Raw genomic sequence first — 16,136 nt, forward strand, 5'->3', positions numbered from 1 at the left:
AGAATGAGATACACATATACACATACCACACACAAATGCTCTTGCCATCTCAATTACATTAACTTCCCTACAAGGCCTAAACTTCCTTTTTTGAAAACAGTCTTTGCAGAACATTCCCTTCTCATTAAACAAACAAACCCCCATACATGATTAAATGAAAACACAGATCTAGTTCAATCCTCAGTTAGGTTAGCTTCCTTAGTATATAAACAATAGTAAGCTTTGTAAGAAACTATATACTGAGAAGTATTTTTTGCTAAATCTAACCAATTAAAACAATTTTTAAAAAATCCTTATTAATGATCAGAAAGAATCCAGTTTTTGGCAAAGAAGTAGGTCTTCTTCCTTTTGTTCTTAAAGGACTACTTGTAAAAAGTATTTGGTTAAGAATCCGCCTGCCAATGCAGGTGGCACAGGTTTGAGCCCTGGTCCAGGAAGATCCCACATGCCGCGGAGCAACTAAGCCCGTGCGCCACAACTACTGAGCCTGCGCTCTGGAGCCCGCGAGCCACAACTACTGAAGCCCACGCACCCTAGAGCCCGTGCTCTGCAACAAGAGGAGCCACTGCAACGATAAGACCATGCACCACATGAAGAGTAGCCCCCACTCGCCACAACTAGAGAAAGCCTGCGTGCAGCAACAAAGACCCAATGCAGCCAAAAATAAAATTAACCCCCCCCAAAAAACTATATTCTATTAAGAACCTATTAAAAAAGTAAAACAGGGACTTCCCTGGTGGTCCAGTGGTTAAGATGCCTCAATTCAAATGCAGGGGGCATGGGTTTAATCCCTAGTGAGGGAACTAGGATCCCACCTGCCCTGCAGTGTGGCCCAAAAGAAGTAAAATAAAACCAAAAAACCATTAACAATGACAACAAAGGCAATGACTTCTTAATTTAGAAGATGATCATCACCTTTTACTAAGAACCTAAGTCTCCATGGAATAAAACTCAGGAAAGGAGAATCAATTTTAGACCTAATTCCATAGGTCTTTAGTTTCTGAGGTACCAAAAAGAACTTATTTCACCTGTAGGAAGGTTCCACAGAATGGAGTCAAGGTAAAACAATAAAACGCATAGTGGGAGGGAGGGACACGCAAGAGGGAAGAGATATTGGAACGTATGTATATGTATAACTGATACACTTTGTTATAAAGCAGAAACTAACACACCATTGTAAAGCAATTATATTCCAATAAAGATGTTAAAAAAAACAAAACGCATAGTCAGTGCATGTGAAATAAAAAGGTGTATATTCTACAAATATTCATAAAAGAAATATTTTAGTTCAAAAAATTAAAAGCCTGATCTAAGATTGGAATTATTCTGAGACTGCCTAGTAGTAACGCTTAGCTCTTATTGTGTTTGTATCATGAATATATATATGAACTATTAAAACTTAATATGATATAGTCAATAGACAACTCTGTCCTACATTTATGTTTATTAAAAACTGCCACAAACAAACAAAGCCTGTACAAAAAGCACCCGGGGCATCGATCACTTTAAAATCATAATCTTGAGAGACACAATTTGCTTAGGCACCATCTTCTAACTTAGCCACGTAGTCTTCCTCTGCCATGTCTTCCTCTTCGTCTGTTATAAACAAACAAAACCTGTACAAAAAATATCCCATAGTACCTATCACTTTGAAACAGTAATCTTGAGAGACAATATCGCTTAGGACCCCCTCTTCCTCTGCCCTGGCCATGTCCTCTTCCTCTTCCTTGCCTGCCATAAACAACAAAACCTGTACAGAAAATATCCCATAATACCTACTACTTTGAAATAGTAGTCTTGAGAGATATTATCGCCTAGGACCCCCTCTTCCTCTTCCTCGGCCACGTCCTCTTCCTCTTCCTCGGCCTCGGCCTCTTCCTGCAACTGAGGGAAGAGAGAAACAAAGTAAAGGAAATTCTCTTCTGTGCTGATGTTACCTGGCCACCACAAACAGCACCTACAGTAAAGAAAAGTTTAATTCAGCTTCTCTCAAATGTAACCTCAGTCACCCTTTCCCGAAAGTTTATCATACAGAACCAAGAATTGATGGCCTACTAATACCTAAATATTTGTTTCATTTGACTTTATTTACTGAGAAATTCATCAAGTTTTAAAATATTTTTTCTTTGTATCGTGCCTCAAATTCACCACAAAATAAAATACAAATGATTTGAACCTCACACAAGATGAAAAAGATATAATACTAACGGAACAGAACACAAACACTATGCACCAGATGTTTCTTTTACTGTATAGAATCCAAGTTAGTTAATTCATGCCAAGAAAACTTAAAATATATTACATCAAGTAACAACTTCATGACTTTTCAGAATCTTAAGTCATCTGATCCAATCATAACCTAGTACTTTAATCCAGTAACAATATCCTTGTTACCTGGTCATCCTAGCTGTGAACTTTTCATTTTCAGACATCTATGAATATTTTAAAAATCTTGACATTTCTACCAATTGTTCCTAGTCTTACCATTCAAAGCAACAGAGTAAGTCTAGCACTTCTCTTAAAACAAGGCAGATTAACCACACTTATCTCCAATTCCCTCTGAAGTACTATTCATGATAGAAAAGGAATAAAAATGGCAAATATCCATAAGGGGGAAAAAACAAATGCTGAAAAAACACAGTGGTTGAAAGATTTCAACAATTTTTTAAGTCAGAAAATAGACTGAAACCTACAAATGTTTAGTAAAGGAAGAATAACTTCTAAAAGACCTAGGACCTTGGAAGCCAGGGGTGAGATGATGAGGCAGGGGGCTGAAAACATGGGGGGGGGGGGGAAGTTGACAATCCTTATGCAGAGCAGTAGATTGGCTAGTCCTCTTCCCCACCTTGCAAAGCTAATGATTATTTCCCTGACAGGTAGGTAGGAGAGAAAAGATAAAATTAACCCAAAGACCTTGAAGCAGAAAGGCTTCGGATTTGAAAACACCTGCAAAGTGGATGGCAGCAAAAGTCACAGAGCTGGAGGGAAGGAACAGGGGGATCAAGTCAGTGTTTTTCAAGCTATGTGTTACAACCTGAATTTTTTTTTTTTTTTTAAACTGAAAGAGAATACGATAGGAAGCTTAAGGGCATCTGCATGTATTAAGACTAAATTCTTCCTGAAGCTTTTGTTTCATTTATATGTATGAATAGGTCATGATGCAAAGTACAATATATTTCTTAGTGTGAGTGGAAGGAAAAGCCTCAAAATCATTGTTTAGTATCAGCCCCTTTCTCCTGCCCTTCTCCTATAATGCTGGCTGCCAGACATATATCTCCCACAGTAGGTGACTAGAATCTTTTTCTGAGAAAACCAGCTCCAGAAAAGACTTCCAGATCCTGAAATTTTAGGTCTCCTCAGTGGGGAAGCCAACTTACTTTGAACCCACCCTCTAAGGAGTCCAGCCTCCATTCCCAGAAGTTCTCTTTTCAGAGTCCTTCTTAAACAGATGGCCAAAATGCAAGATACTATAGTAAAACCTTCAACATAAAGACCAAACTAAGAGATCAAATAAAAAGAGAAACCAGAGAAAACAACACCAAGTACAGAATAAAAGACAAAGAGAGAGGAAAAATAAAAGAAAAGACTCAGAAGGAATCAGTCAGAAGATCCAATTATTAAGAATTCCTGGAAGAAAGAACAGAACAAGCAAAACAGAAGAAATTTATCATTACACAAGTAAATTTCTTAGCTCTAAATGGCAAGAATATCCATACTGAAAGGGTCCACCAAGTACCCAGAACAACAGTGGACAAAATGCTAAGTCATTAAAAAATTTCAGAATATCAGGAATAATGAGTCAATCTCTGGGCTTCGCTAGTGGCGCAGTGGTTAAGAACCCACCTGCCAGTGCAGGAAACATGGGTTCGATCCCTGGTCCAGGAAGATCCCACAGCCCTCGGAGCAACTAAGCCTGTGTGCCACAACTACTGAGCCTGTGCTCTAGAGCCCGTGAGCCACAACTACTGAGCCCGCATGCTACAACTACTGAAGCCTGCACGCCTAGAGGCCGTGCTCCACAACAAGAGAAAACACTGCAATGAGAAGCCCACACACCACAATGAAGAGTAGCTCCCGCTCACAGCAACTAGAGAAAGCCCGCACGCAGCAACAAATACCCAGTGCAGCCAAAAATAAATAAATAAATATAAATAAATTTATTTATTTAAAAAAATAAGACTCAATCTCCGAATTTTCCAAAGTGTGCAGGGATTAGGGGACCAGGCCATGCACAAAGGGACAGGAAGTAAGAACATCAGTCTTTTGAATAGCAATACCAGGAACTGTAAGAAACACTATATGTACTCATGGCAAGTAGAGGCAATTAAAACAAACCAACCAACCCGTGTTGTTTGCAAATATAAACATATTTTGAATAGCAGATTAGGGCATAAATACGCCAGACACAAAAATGTTTATAATCCTTCAAACTTACCAGCTTCCCTTTTCTTAGACTTCACCTTTGGTTCAACATCCACGAGAAGTGTATCCAGAGGTAAGCTGTCTGGCAGAATAAAATATCGAATGTTATTTCCTCGAATACTCAGTGTTTCCAGCTGTACAGGTTCTCTGTTCTTCAGGGTCATTTTCACAGCTTTAAGATGTGTATTCATGCTGACATCTACACCTGGAGGGAAAAAAGAGGACAGTTATTAGCATAATAAGGAAGGCAACCAATTAATCTATCAAGCCACTGTTAGTACGATGTTATAGAAGAGTATTATCTGTTCTACAACTGGTAATTATGTCTGTATAAATCAGAAATCTTTCCTTCACTAGATTTTTCCTTAGCTTGTTGTTTACTAATCTTCTGTACTCTTCTTTCCCAAAATTAATAGACTTTTGATACATTCCATCTTGTTGGGGAACTTGATACAACGAGGGAGAGGGGGAAAAAAACCAAAAGATTTATGATCTCTTTCTATGTTCCAGGAACTGCATGCTAAGGCATTTCAGTTTAATCCTCAATGTCCTTATGGTAGATAGTATGATTATCCCTATTGTGAGGACTAAAATATATATTCAGGATATAAGAAACTTGAAACAGTGGTTGTCACTGGGGGAGGGAATTGGATTTTTACTCGATTTTGCTCCCCCAATTTACTAAATTTTCCTCCTGGGACATCATTTATTAAGTGCCTACTGTATGTGAGGCAAACCTTACATTATATTACTTTTGTGAGTGTCTTCCATCACTAGATTTTGAATTCCTAAAAAGCAGGAAGAGGGCTTCCCTGGTGGCGCAGTGGTTCAGAGTCTGCCTGCCAATGCAGGGGACACAGGTTCGTGCCCCGGTCCGGGCAGATCCCACATGCCGTGGAGCAGCTAGGCCCGTGAGCCATGGCCGCTAAGCCTGTGTGTCCGGAGCCCGTGCTCCGCAACGGGAGAGGCCACAACAGTGAGAGGCCCGCGTACGGCAAAAAAAAAAAAAGAACACTCTGCTTCCTCTACAACATGCAACACAGAGCTCAGAAAAGAGCAGACTAAATCACTGTTTAAAATCACGGAATTTTAACAGGACAGAAATTACATTTCCTCAGATATGATCAGACTGTATCAAAACCTTAAACTATACAGATTTCCTTTCATAGCAATTGGTGTTGCAAAGTTTTGGTGGACTCACAAATATTATCAGTTTAATACTATATATTTCTCGTTTACTCAGATGCTGGATCTACATGTTAAAAAATTATTTATAAATTTACAATTTAAATATTTCAGAGAGTAGAATGGTACCATATGCTAAGATAGCATTTTCTTTCATCAATTCTTTTAAAAATTTGCCCTTTTTGGGGGCAGCAGCTACTATTAGTGAAGAATCACAGTGGCTTTAAATATAAAACTACATATCATACATACAATATCATTAAAGAGTTAGACACCTAAGAAAAAAGACAAATATAATACTCTAATATGTTATGCTTAGATAAAATTATGGTTCCTCAACACCCCCTTCCCATTTCCCACATATTTTTTACCCAGGATAATCAGACATGGAAACTCCATCCTCTATCTTCAAGGACTTTACAATCTAACAGGGGACACAAAATTCTGATACAAGTAATATGTGTTTTGTAAGATGCAACATTCCAGGGGACACGTACAGGCAAAAGTAGAAAAGGCATAAAGCAGGAAAACAGTGGTCACACATAGGATAACCTGGGGAATCCAGTCTGGTCTTAGCATAAGAACTTAAGGTGAGGCTTAAATAAGAAGGTCAGTGAAATAATCCAGACAAAAGGAATGAGATTTGTACTATATAAAACATTCATTAACCAAAGAATTCTGGCCTGTAGGTGAAAGAGATAGGAAATAAAAAGTGTTACAAACGCAGTCCAACCTCCATACCTGTGATTGTTCCATGGACCTGTGTTCCATTCTTTAATTCAATGGTTACAGTTTCGTGACTCAATTTCATCAAAAATCTATAAAGACAATAGGAATAAAATGATAAATTTTCACTTTTAACACTTCAAAAACATGTTTATTATTATTATTAAGCCAAAGGGTGAAATTTCTAGATGCTGAAAACCTACTATGGATGCTATCTGCACCAATTCCTGTTAATAGCTTGCATAACCATTTCAGCTTTCCCTGAATGATACCCTTAACATTTATGAAAGAGCACAGTAACAGAAATTGTCACTTGGACATTTCTGATTCTCTAAGCCATTATACAGCTTAACCTCTGATCCATGCATATAGATCCTGAAGTCACTGTAAGCCACAAAACTGAAATCAAGAAATTACATGGATAAAAGTGCTCAAAAAACACAAGCTTCCAATTATAAGACAGTAAGTATTGGAGATGTAATGTACAACATGATGGCTATAGTTAATACTGCTGTATGGTATATTTGAAAACTGCTAAGAGACTAGATCCTTAAAGTTCTCATGAGAAAAAAAGCCATTTTTTTCTTTTCTTTTGTATACATATGAGATGATGGATGTTAACAAACTTACTGTGGTAATCATTTCACAGCTTATGTAAGTCATTATCCTGTACACCTTAAACTTACAGTGTTGTATGTCAATTATATCTCAATGAAACTGAAAAAAATGATACATTATAATTGGTATTAAAAGATTATACTCTTATTGTATATGTATAAATAAGGTAAAAGTCTCCTTTTCTAACCCTCCTCCAGGCATGTGGGGATATTCTAGACCATTTTATATGCAAACATAAGCATTTACATAAAATTTACTTTTACAGAAACTGGGCCATACTATAATGGCTTCTGTAACTTTTAGTTCTCATTTAGCATTTAGAGACATTTATGCAAACCCCCACCAAATTCATTTATGCAAATCCTCACCAACACTAACTGTCACCAATCTTGTTTTGGTCAATTTGATAGGGGAAAAAAGGCAATTTGCTTTTCCCTATCACTTGTTGAATAATTCTTCATGAATACAGGAAATCTGTATTTCTTCTGTTATTTTCCTATTCACATTATTCACAACTCCAATTAGGTCGAATTCTTCTTTTATTTTCTATCAGTTTGCCACAGCAATTCAAGTTCATGGTTTTCTTTAGCCATACAATTTTTTTTCATTTTTATGTTGTTAAATTTATGAATCCTTCTTGGGTATGTAATTTGTTTAGAAAGATGATTCCCATCCCAAGATTATAAAAAGTCTCTTATTTTCTTCTGCTGTTACATTTAGAGTTTTAATCCACCTAGAATTCATCTCTTTTCTGTGCAATGTGAGGTAGGAAGTGGCCTTTATGATTTTCCCAAGTTGGATAGCCAGGTGCTTCAATAACATTTACTGAATAGTCATCCATTCCCCACTTCATCTATTCTTCTGTTCTCCAACTTTTTATTATGAAATATTGCAGAGGAAGCTGAAGGGTTCACACACTATGAAAATGTTACCATTTGTGTGTGCCCCTCCCCCCCCCCACTTACACTGTCACCACATTATCTGAAAGTAAACTGCAGTCACTTCAGCATGCATTTTCTCATGAGGACATTCTACCACATAACCATAACACCACAATCACATCTAGAAAAATGAACAATAATCCTACAGTATGATCTAATATACAACTCATATTCAAAATTTCTGGTCTATAGTATGTACTTTGTATACCCGATCACACTAAATGTTAAGATTACCTACTTTCTCCCCAACTAGTCTATCCTTGAGGTTAAGAATCATGAACTTTATATCTAATCCTGGATTGTAACAGGCACTGAATAAGTGGGCTAAAATGTTTCAATGATTAAAGGGAAATCAGGCTTAAAATACAACTTTTGAAGTGGTATAGACAGCCATCAAAAAAGGGGAAATTACTTGGTCTTGCATAAGACAAGTCCCAAACTTGTTCTCATAGAAAGAAAAAACTGTGTGTTGAATCCCTTCCCTTTCCATATTTGCTTTCAAGAAAAAAAGTCTCTCTTAATGAATTGGTAATGCTTTATTTCACCAGATAAGAATTCTTTAACTTAGCTCAAATTTAATATAACTATATTAGCCTAGAATTTTCACCGAATGGTTTCTTCCCATTATCAATTTAAAATTTGTTTTTACTTTAATTGTCCCATCCAGTAATAACTTCTACTTTTATAAAACTTCTTTCAAATCATTTTTAGAAACAGGCAGGATTCAAGTAAAAATAAAATACTTTATTAATCAAGCAGTCTACCATACGGAAATAAAAGGAAAACCAGAAAGTAAGAAAACCTCTGAAACAATCAAAATACATTTTATCAAATCCAAGAATATTTCTTTGATAAATAGTATTTATCATTATATATTATATGGTAGCCACTGTGCTTGGTAATGATTAAAAATGAGTAAGACTAGGCTCCCAAGGAGCTCAAACTCTGTAAGGAAGAACAGACACATGAAAGATTTTTTTTTTAAGTAATTACGTAAATTTAAATCACAACGGAGATATGCACAGGTTCTTACCATGAATATAATGTAGCATGGGTAGGAAGGAGTCAGATCTTAGTGGACTTCTAGTAAGTCTGAAAAGTTGGAAATATGCAGCAAAGAGAGACTAGAGCAAAGATATAGTAAGAAACAGCACAAGGTACACAGAAATTATAGGTATTACTGATAGAATACTAAGTCCAAGAAAATGAGTAGGGAAGAGGTTCCTTTCATGGAATGCCCAAGCTCTGTTAAAGAATTCCCCTAGGAGAACTACTGAAGGCTTTTCATCAATGGAGTGGAGTACCACATCGGAAGACAAATTAGGTGGCTAGAGCAATAGATAGATTAAAGTAATCAAGACACAGGAACTACAAATAGGTCAATGAAACAGAACAGAGTCCAGAAGTTCACTATCCAGGCAGCAGTTTGGGTTTCACAGGTGTATACATTTTTCAAAATTGGGAAATGCACACTGAATTTCACTGTTATGAGATATTTACTTTAAGAAGTGAGATTAAAGAACACGGGTGGGAAGAAAAGGGAGGCTGAACAGCTTAGTGGTGTCGACTGGAGTGGCAAGGAAGGTGTACTGAGGGTAGGAGAAATAAACACAGTTATCCGAGCCAAGGAACCAAGCAAATTCAAATTATTTTCTGATGAATCCTTCACTACCTGAATTCTTTCTGCTTACTGTAACTTAAGATATTCAGATAATACTCAAATATTCAGATAAAATGGTATCATTCAGTATAGCACTGAAATGGTATCCGAACTCACACTATTAACTTCAAAAATCAAAGAGAAAGGGATAGTGAAAGATACTTAGAGATATTCAGATAAGCACACATATGTCCATTACAGTAACTTAAGATATTCAGATAATACTGTAACTTAAAATATTCAGATAATACTCAGATATTCAGATAAAATGGTATCTCCTTCAGTATAGCACTGAAATGCTATCCAAACTCACACTATTAAATTCAAAAATCAAAGAGAATGGGATATTGAAAGATACTTATATTAGGTAGGTAAATTTGCCAAAACCTAGCAACTTATCAGATTATCAGGATTATCAAGAGGAAGAAGTCAAAGACGACTCCCAGGTTTTTGGTTAGGGAGACAGTATAACAGTGTCACCAACTGAGATAAAGAAATAACAAAGTCAACCAAAACCGCAAACCAGTTAGACAAACACCCATTTTTCCTGGCGTAAAACACATTCTCCAGTTATTAGAAATTTTATTTCTATAGTGTAAGACACAGAATAGGATTCAGTACAGCCATTAAAATTTATAGGAAAATTCCGTCACAACACAGACTATCTTTAAATGAGACAAACTGATTCCAAAGAGTATGACATAAAACTTAACTACAGATTCAGACTGGCAGGTATTGAGAAATTGAAAAAATAAACTTTAAATTCTGAGATGTTTCCCCCCAAAGTTATACTTCAAATAAAAATGGACAAAGTCTTCCAGTTATAAGATAAATAAGTATTAGGGATGTAATGTACAACATGATAAATATAATTAACACTGCTGTACGTTATATATGAAAGTTAAGAGAGTAAATCTTGAGTCCGCATCACAAGAAAAAAATTTTTGTCTATTTCTTTTATTTTGTACCTATATGAGACGATGGATGCTCACTAAACTTATTGTGTTAATCACTTCGTGATGGATGTAAATCAAATAATTACGCTGTATACCTTAAAGTTATACAGTGTCGTACGCCAATTACATCTCAATAAAACTGTAAGAAAAAAATGGACAAAAAGTTAACCTTAAATGCCCTCTCTACAAACTCCACCCTGAATATAACAATAAGGATTTTATATGATATTTCAAACATACTAGAAACTACCTACTTGTCTACCTTCACCACAAAACATAAAGCTCCAACAAGGCAGGGACTCTGTGTCGAAAAAAAAAATGCATACATTATGAGAGCACAGTGTAACAGGTGCCCAATAACACTGACAATCCTAGTTTGTGACTGCCGGCTGGGTTATTAGAAACCTCTGCTTCTATGCTGCAAGCTCTCAGCCTCAAGGAAAAACACCAAACCCCAATCTATTTGCAAGTAGTTTAGAATGAATTACTCCAATCAGTAAACAAGTTTTCAGTAGGCTCAGCTAACCGGCCAAATTTAAACACAGAAATGAACCAGAAGAAATCTCGATTATCTGTGTAACCAGTCAAAATATACAGAAAATAGATTCTGTCCCACGTTGGGAGACTTTTTTTTCCTAAAGCAAAGTCCTATTTTAAGGGGAAATGTCGGTTAAATAACGTTAAGTCTAGTAAGTAACAACAAGGGGGGGAAAAGAAGTGATAGGATAAACTTACGGAATCTAAAGTCCATCCCTGATTTGAAACATTTCGGAATTAGGTTTCATTATTTCCAGATAAACTCCTACAGCTTCTAAGTACTCTTTTAAGTGTGATGGTAGTTTCATCGCGAAAAACGCATTTAACTTAAACTACTTAACGCAGTAGTATTTTTATGTCTCCCACATTCTCAGGGAGCGTGGACCTAGTTATATTTGCCGGCTCCTGAGGCTGAGACGAGCCAAAAACGCAACCCAGACTAGAGCACAAGTTCTACTCAAAATGAAAGTCGGTAAGTCACCGGGAGTAGCTTGTAAGCCTGGCGCTGCACCTCTACGGCCTCGAAGACTCTGGGTGGGAAAACCTGGCCCGGCCTTTACCTCCACTTCTTGGAAAATACGGGGGATCCCCGCGCGACCCAGTCTGAAGCCCAGGTCCGAGCGGCCGCGGCGGCGCGGCCAAGATGGGACGGGAGCGGCGGGCGCCGGAAGCCGTTAGCAGGCCGCGCGCACACGCGGCTTTCGCGCCTCCAGCCTCTGGGGCAGCCCAGCCTCCCGCTCCCGGCCCACACCGTTCAGACTGTCCCCTCACAGTCCCTCACCCCGCCTGGTCACTTCCTCACCTCACGAGCTTCATCCTAGCGGCGCCGTCACCGTTTCGGTCGGATAGCGAACAAAACCCAACAACTGAGAGCCGACCGGCTACGAATATGAATGGCCGGAAACACTTACTCCCAGGGTTCCGACGTAAAGAGCGCGCGTACCGGTGCGGACGCACGGCGGAAACGCCGAGACCACCCTTGAGCTCTCCCTTCCGGCCGTGAGAAGCACCACTGCGGCCCCTGGCGGCTGGAGGTGTGCCTTGCAACTGCTGAGGGGGTTTGCTTTAGGAGGAAACTTCCGGTAAGAGGGAAATTTGAGGAGATTAAATCCCATTAGCGGGCATGGCAGGGCTCCGTGTATTCAGCAGCACGAAATTTACTCAATGAAAGGAAGTTCTGGGAGAAGTCCAGAGGATTATGCTAACTCTGCTCCAACACCAGGAACCTCAACATTACTTAACGTGCCTGAAAAAAATCACACAATTTTTTTTTATGTCAACTTTTTTTTTTTTTTTTTGCGGTACTCGGGCCTCTCACTGTTGTGGCCTCTCCCGTTGCGGGGCAACAGGCTCCGGACGCGCAGGCTCAGCGGCCATAGCTCACGGGCGCAGCCGCTCCGCGGCATGTGGGATCTTCCTGGACCGGGGCACGAACCCGTGTGCCCTGCATCGGCAGGCGGACTCTCAACCACTGCGCCACCAGGGAAGCCCTATGTCAACTTTTTAAAAATTTAATTTTACTTATTTTTGGCTTCGTTGGGTCTCTGCTGCTGCGCGCGGGCTTTCTCTAGTTGTGGCGAGCGGGGGCTACTCTTCGTTGTGGTGCGCGGGCTTCTCATTGCGGTGGCTTCTCTTGTTGTGGAGCACGGGCTCTAGGCGCGCGGGCTTCAGTAGTTGTGGCACACAGGCTTAGTTGCTCCGCAGCATGTGGGACCTTCCCAGACCAGGGCTCGAACCCGTGTCCCCTGCATTGGCAGGCGGATTCTTAACCACTGCGCCTCCAGAGAAGTCCAGAAAAATCACACAATTTAACTGATTATTTTCACTTTAAATTCTGGTCACAAACCTCAGAAGGGTTCCCCACAGTGCCCAGAGATCCAGAGATCATGTTATGCTTCTCTAATGGATACTTTCTCCTTTAGCCTAGGTGATCTCCAAAACTACGGCTTTAATTTGTATCTCCAGCTTGGACTTCATCCCTGGTCATTAGAATTCTTGAATGTTGTGAGGCAATTCTCATCAAACATTAATGTGCATAGGACTCAACTGGAGGAAATATTACAATGAAAATTCTGATTCCATTGGTATGGGGTCTGAAATTCTGCACTTCTAACAAGCTTTCAGTTGATGAAGATGCTCCTATTCCATGGATCTCAATTTGAGTAGCAAGACTGTAATGGACATATGTGTGCTGCCTTCTCAACATCTATCCCCCTGTCTTCCGAACAGTTCCTAATAATCTCCTGGTGATCCAATGTGGACCAAATTGCTATAATTTTTCTTTGTTTTTATTTTCTAGCTTGAAAATTTTTTAGGATTTTTATTCTCTCATAGTATAAAACTGTCAAGAGTCCTGAAATAAAGTCATCAAGAATGGAGCAACAACAGAAAAGCCATTATTTGCTGCTAGCAGGAGGGTCAGTCTGAAAGTGAGACTACTCTGTCTTCTTGGAGTTAGCTGAGGTTTTATATATTACAGGCATTTAGATTGGTCATAAGAAAGAAAAGGAACAAGGAAATGAGAATGCAACATGTGGGGCAATACAACCATTCCATCAGTAGTTTTTAGAAGTAGATGTGTTAATGATAAGCATGCGCAAAAAAGTACGTTCTGCAATTTGGAGTGAGCAAGGAAAGCAAACATTTTAAACAAATCCAGATTACATTCACAATTTTAAGTTTGGCAAAAGAATTTACAAGTAGGGGCTTATGTTTCTTGTGTAGGGTTCTGAAAAAGAACTTCACAAATTTACAGAACCATAATGTTCAGCACCAAGATGCATCATTTAGGCCACAGCATTTGTTTTTAGCATGTGCACATGGCAAAAGATTAACCAATCACAGCTCTCCCCCCCGGGGACTTTCTCAAGAGCTCTCGGGAATGGAAGCCTCTATTTTTACTAGGATAAATTCGCTGTCAGCTTATATGATCTTTGAAAGCTCAGTCAAGCAAGATAATTTATTCACTGGATCATGATTATTTTTTAGTAAACAACAAATCAAATGACCCAACTCTGAAGTGTATAATACAGTATTGTAAAAGCAAACTATTTTATATTTTCACAGCATGCTTAAACACCTGATTGTATTTAGTTTTAGAAAAGAAAACCTAGAACAAATTGCAGACAGGAATTATACATCAAATATGAATTCCTTATGTATCAAAAATAAATACATATGATTTCATATGGTGTGACATTTGTAAAGATTCCAACGCTCCTGATTGTGGCCAATACAAGTATAGTGGAATAGATTACTCAGGAGCAGAGAGGCCCTGGGACTTCCCTGGTGGTCCAGTGGTTAAGACTCCATGCTCCCAATGCAGGGGGCCCAGGTACCATCCCTGGTCAGGGAACTAGATCTCGCATGCAGCAGCTAAAAGATCCCGCATGCTGTAACTAAGACCAGACGCAGCCAAATAAATAAATATTAAAAAAAAAAAAAAAAGGGCTTCCCTGGTGGCGCAGTGGTTGAGAATCTGCCTGCTAATGCAGGGGACACGGGTTCGAGCCCTGGTCTGGGAGGATCCCACATGCCGCGGAGCAACTGGGCCCGTGAGCCACAACTACTGAGCCTGCGCGTCTGGGGCCTGTGCTCCGCAAAAAGAGAGGCCGTGATAGAGGCCTGCGCGCCGCGATGAAGAGTGGCCCCCACTTGCCACAACTAGAGAAAGCTCTCGCACAGAAACGAAGACACAACACAGCAAAAATTAATTAATTAATTAACTCCTACCCCAACATCTTTAAAAAAAAAGCAGAGGCCCATTTTTTGGAAATGGAAACTTGTAAATATGGTTTGTGTATATGTGTATGCCAGAATTTGAGTTACTACAGATAAAGTGGTTTACACACAAAGAGAAATCCCACCAATTGTCTGACAATCTGAAGGTGAAGGCAAATATAGGTCAGATATTCTATCAACAGTAGATAACCAGCTTTAATCACGTTGGCAGTCTACTCCTGAGTTTTTCCCCAATTTAAGCCGTTTGGTATATGCCATTAAAGTATATTGCTGACCCCTGAACAACTCTGGCGTTAGGGGCACAGAGACTCTGCTCAGTGGAAAATCCATGCATAACTTACAGTCGCCCCTCCATATCCCCAGTTCCACATCCTCCGATTCAACCAACCAGTTGATGATGATTGTTTAGTACTCTAGTACTTACTACTGGGGAAAAAAAAATCCCCGTATAACTGGACTTGTTTAAACTTGTGTTGAACAAGGGACAAATGAAAGTATCAGGCACTGGGGATGGGCGGGGGGGAAGACAGGTTTTTGCCATAACACAAGGTATGGTGATGTGACCAATGGCTTCACCCACCAATACTTCTCATTTTGGTTTTTAAACCACAGAACCTCCCCAAACTAAACTGACAGGCAGCTCAATAAAGTTTTGTGGAAGATGTATTCTCATAAAAACATCAGGCTTCACAAACTTAGAGCACATTTTGGCTGGACTTGGCTTCAAAAAAGGAGGGCCGGAAGTGGAGAACCTCTCTTCAGATTCTCAAGGGCAAGAGCACCCATTTGCCCATCCTCACAGTTCTGCAAATAAGGAAAGAGTAGCACAGAGGGCGTGTTCAAAAGCAGGGTAGAACCAAGAATCCTAGTGCGAGAACCCTGGATTCTATCATTGGAGGTCTCTAAGAGTCAAAGCTTTGAACACCCGCCATGACTAAACGTGGTGGAACTTTCTACAATTGCTTGTCGACTCTCGTGCTCTGATGCTCAGGGAGGAAAGTGTGCAAGGAGACGCTGAAGCCCTGCATTTTGGGGAGGCGCTGGAGTGCAGTGCCGGGAAAAAGAGAGAAGGGTCAATCGTCCACCCTTTTCTTTACATTGGCCCCTGTTGAGGATTAGAGGTATCTGAACTGAAAGTCGCAGAGAGCAGTACCTGCAACCAACAGAAGAACCGGTGGCGACGGATTTTCAAGACAAACCACCACCGCTGGGGGCGTACGTGGCTTTACTCCAAGAGACGAGCGGGTAAAGGGAAGAGTCTGCCGCTAGCCGGAGAGGCGCCCACCCGCGGTGCGCGCACGCGAGGCCTCCCACCGCGCCTGCGCTGCGGTCCGACGCTGGCTCGTCTTT

At 39.7% G+C, this 16,136-nt stretch overlaps 1 protein-coding gene across 5 annotated transcripts; it reads right to left on the reverse strand.

Annotated features, from left to right (window-relative positions):
* Positions 1-1,429: 1,429 nt before the first annotated feature.
* On the reverse strand, positions 1,430-16,082 carry SNRPD1 (small nuclear ribonucleoprotein D1 polypeptide). 5 transcript variants are annotated; one of them, XM_067699554.1, is made up of 5 exons: positions 15,940-16,082; positions 6,349-6,425; positions 4,436-4,627; positions 1,780-1,884; positions 1,430-1,616 (listed from the first exon to the last, which is right to left on the reverse strand). In XM_067699554.1, the coding sequence occupies exons 2-4, from the start codon at positions 6,416-6,418 to the stop codon at positions 1,808-1,810; spliced, it is 339 nt and encodes a 112-aa protein (XP_067555655.1). In that variant the 5' UTR covers positions 6,419-6,425; positions 15,940-16,082; the 3' UTR covers positions 1,430-1,616; positions 1,780-1,807. The 5 variants fall into 5 exon arrangements, with proteins under 5 accessions (XP_067555655.1, XP_067555653.1, XP_067555651.1 ...); XM_067699552.1 differs by lacking the exon at positions 15,940-16,082 and adding an exon at positions 11,848-12,005 and having other exon boundaries at positions 1,430-1,596; XM_067699550.1 differs by lacking the exon at positions 15,940-16,082 and adding an exon at positions 11,848-12,005.
* Between the last annotated feature and the right edge of the window lie 54 nt (positions 16,083-16,136).

Source organism: Pseudorca crassidens, chromosome 12, assembly GCF_039906515.1.
Source record: "Pseudorca crassidens isolate mPseCra1 chromosome 12, mPseCra1.hap1, whole genome shotgun sequence".
Lineage (NCBI taxonomy): Eukaryota > Metazoa > Chordata > Mammalia > Artiodactyla > Delphinidae > Pseudorca > Pseudorca crassidens.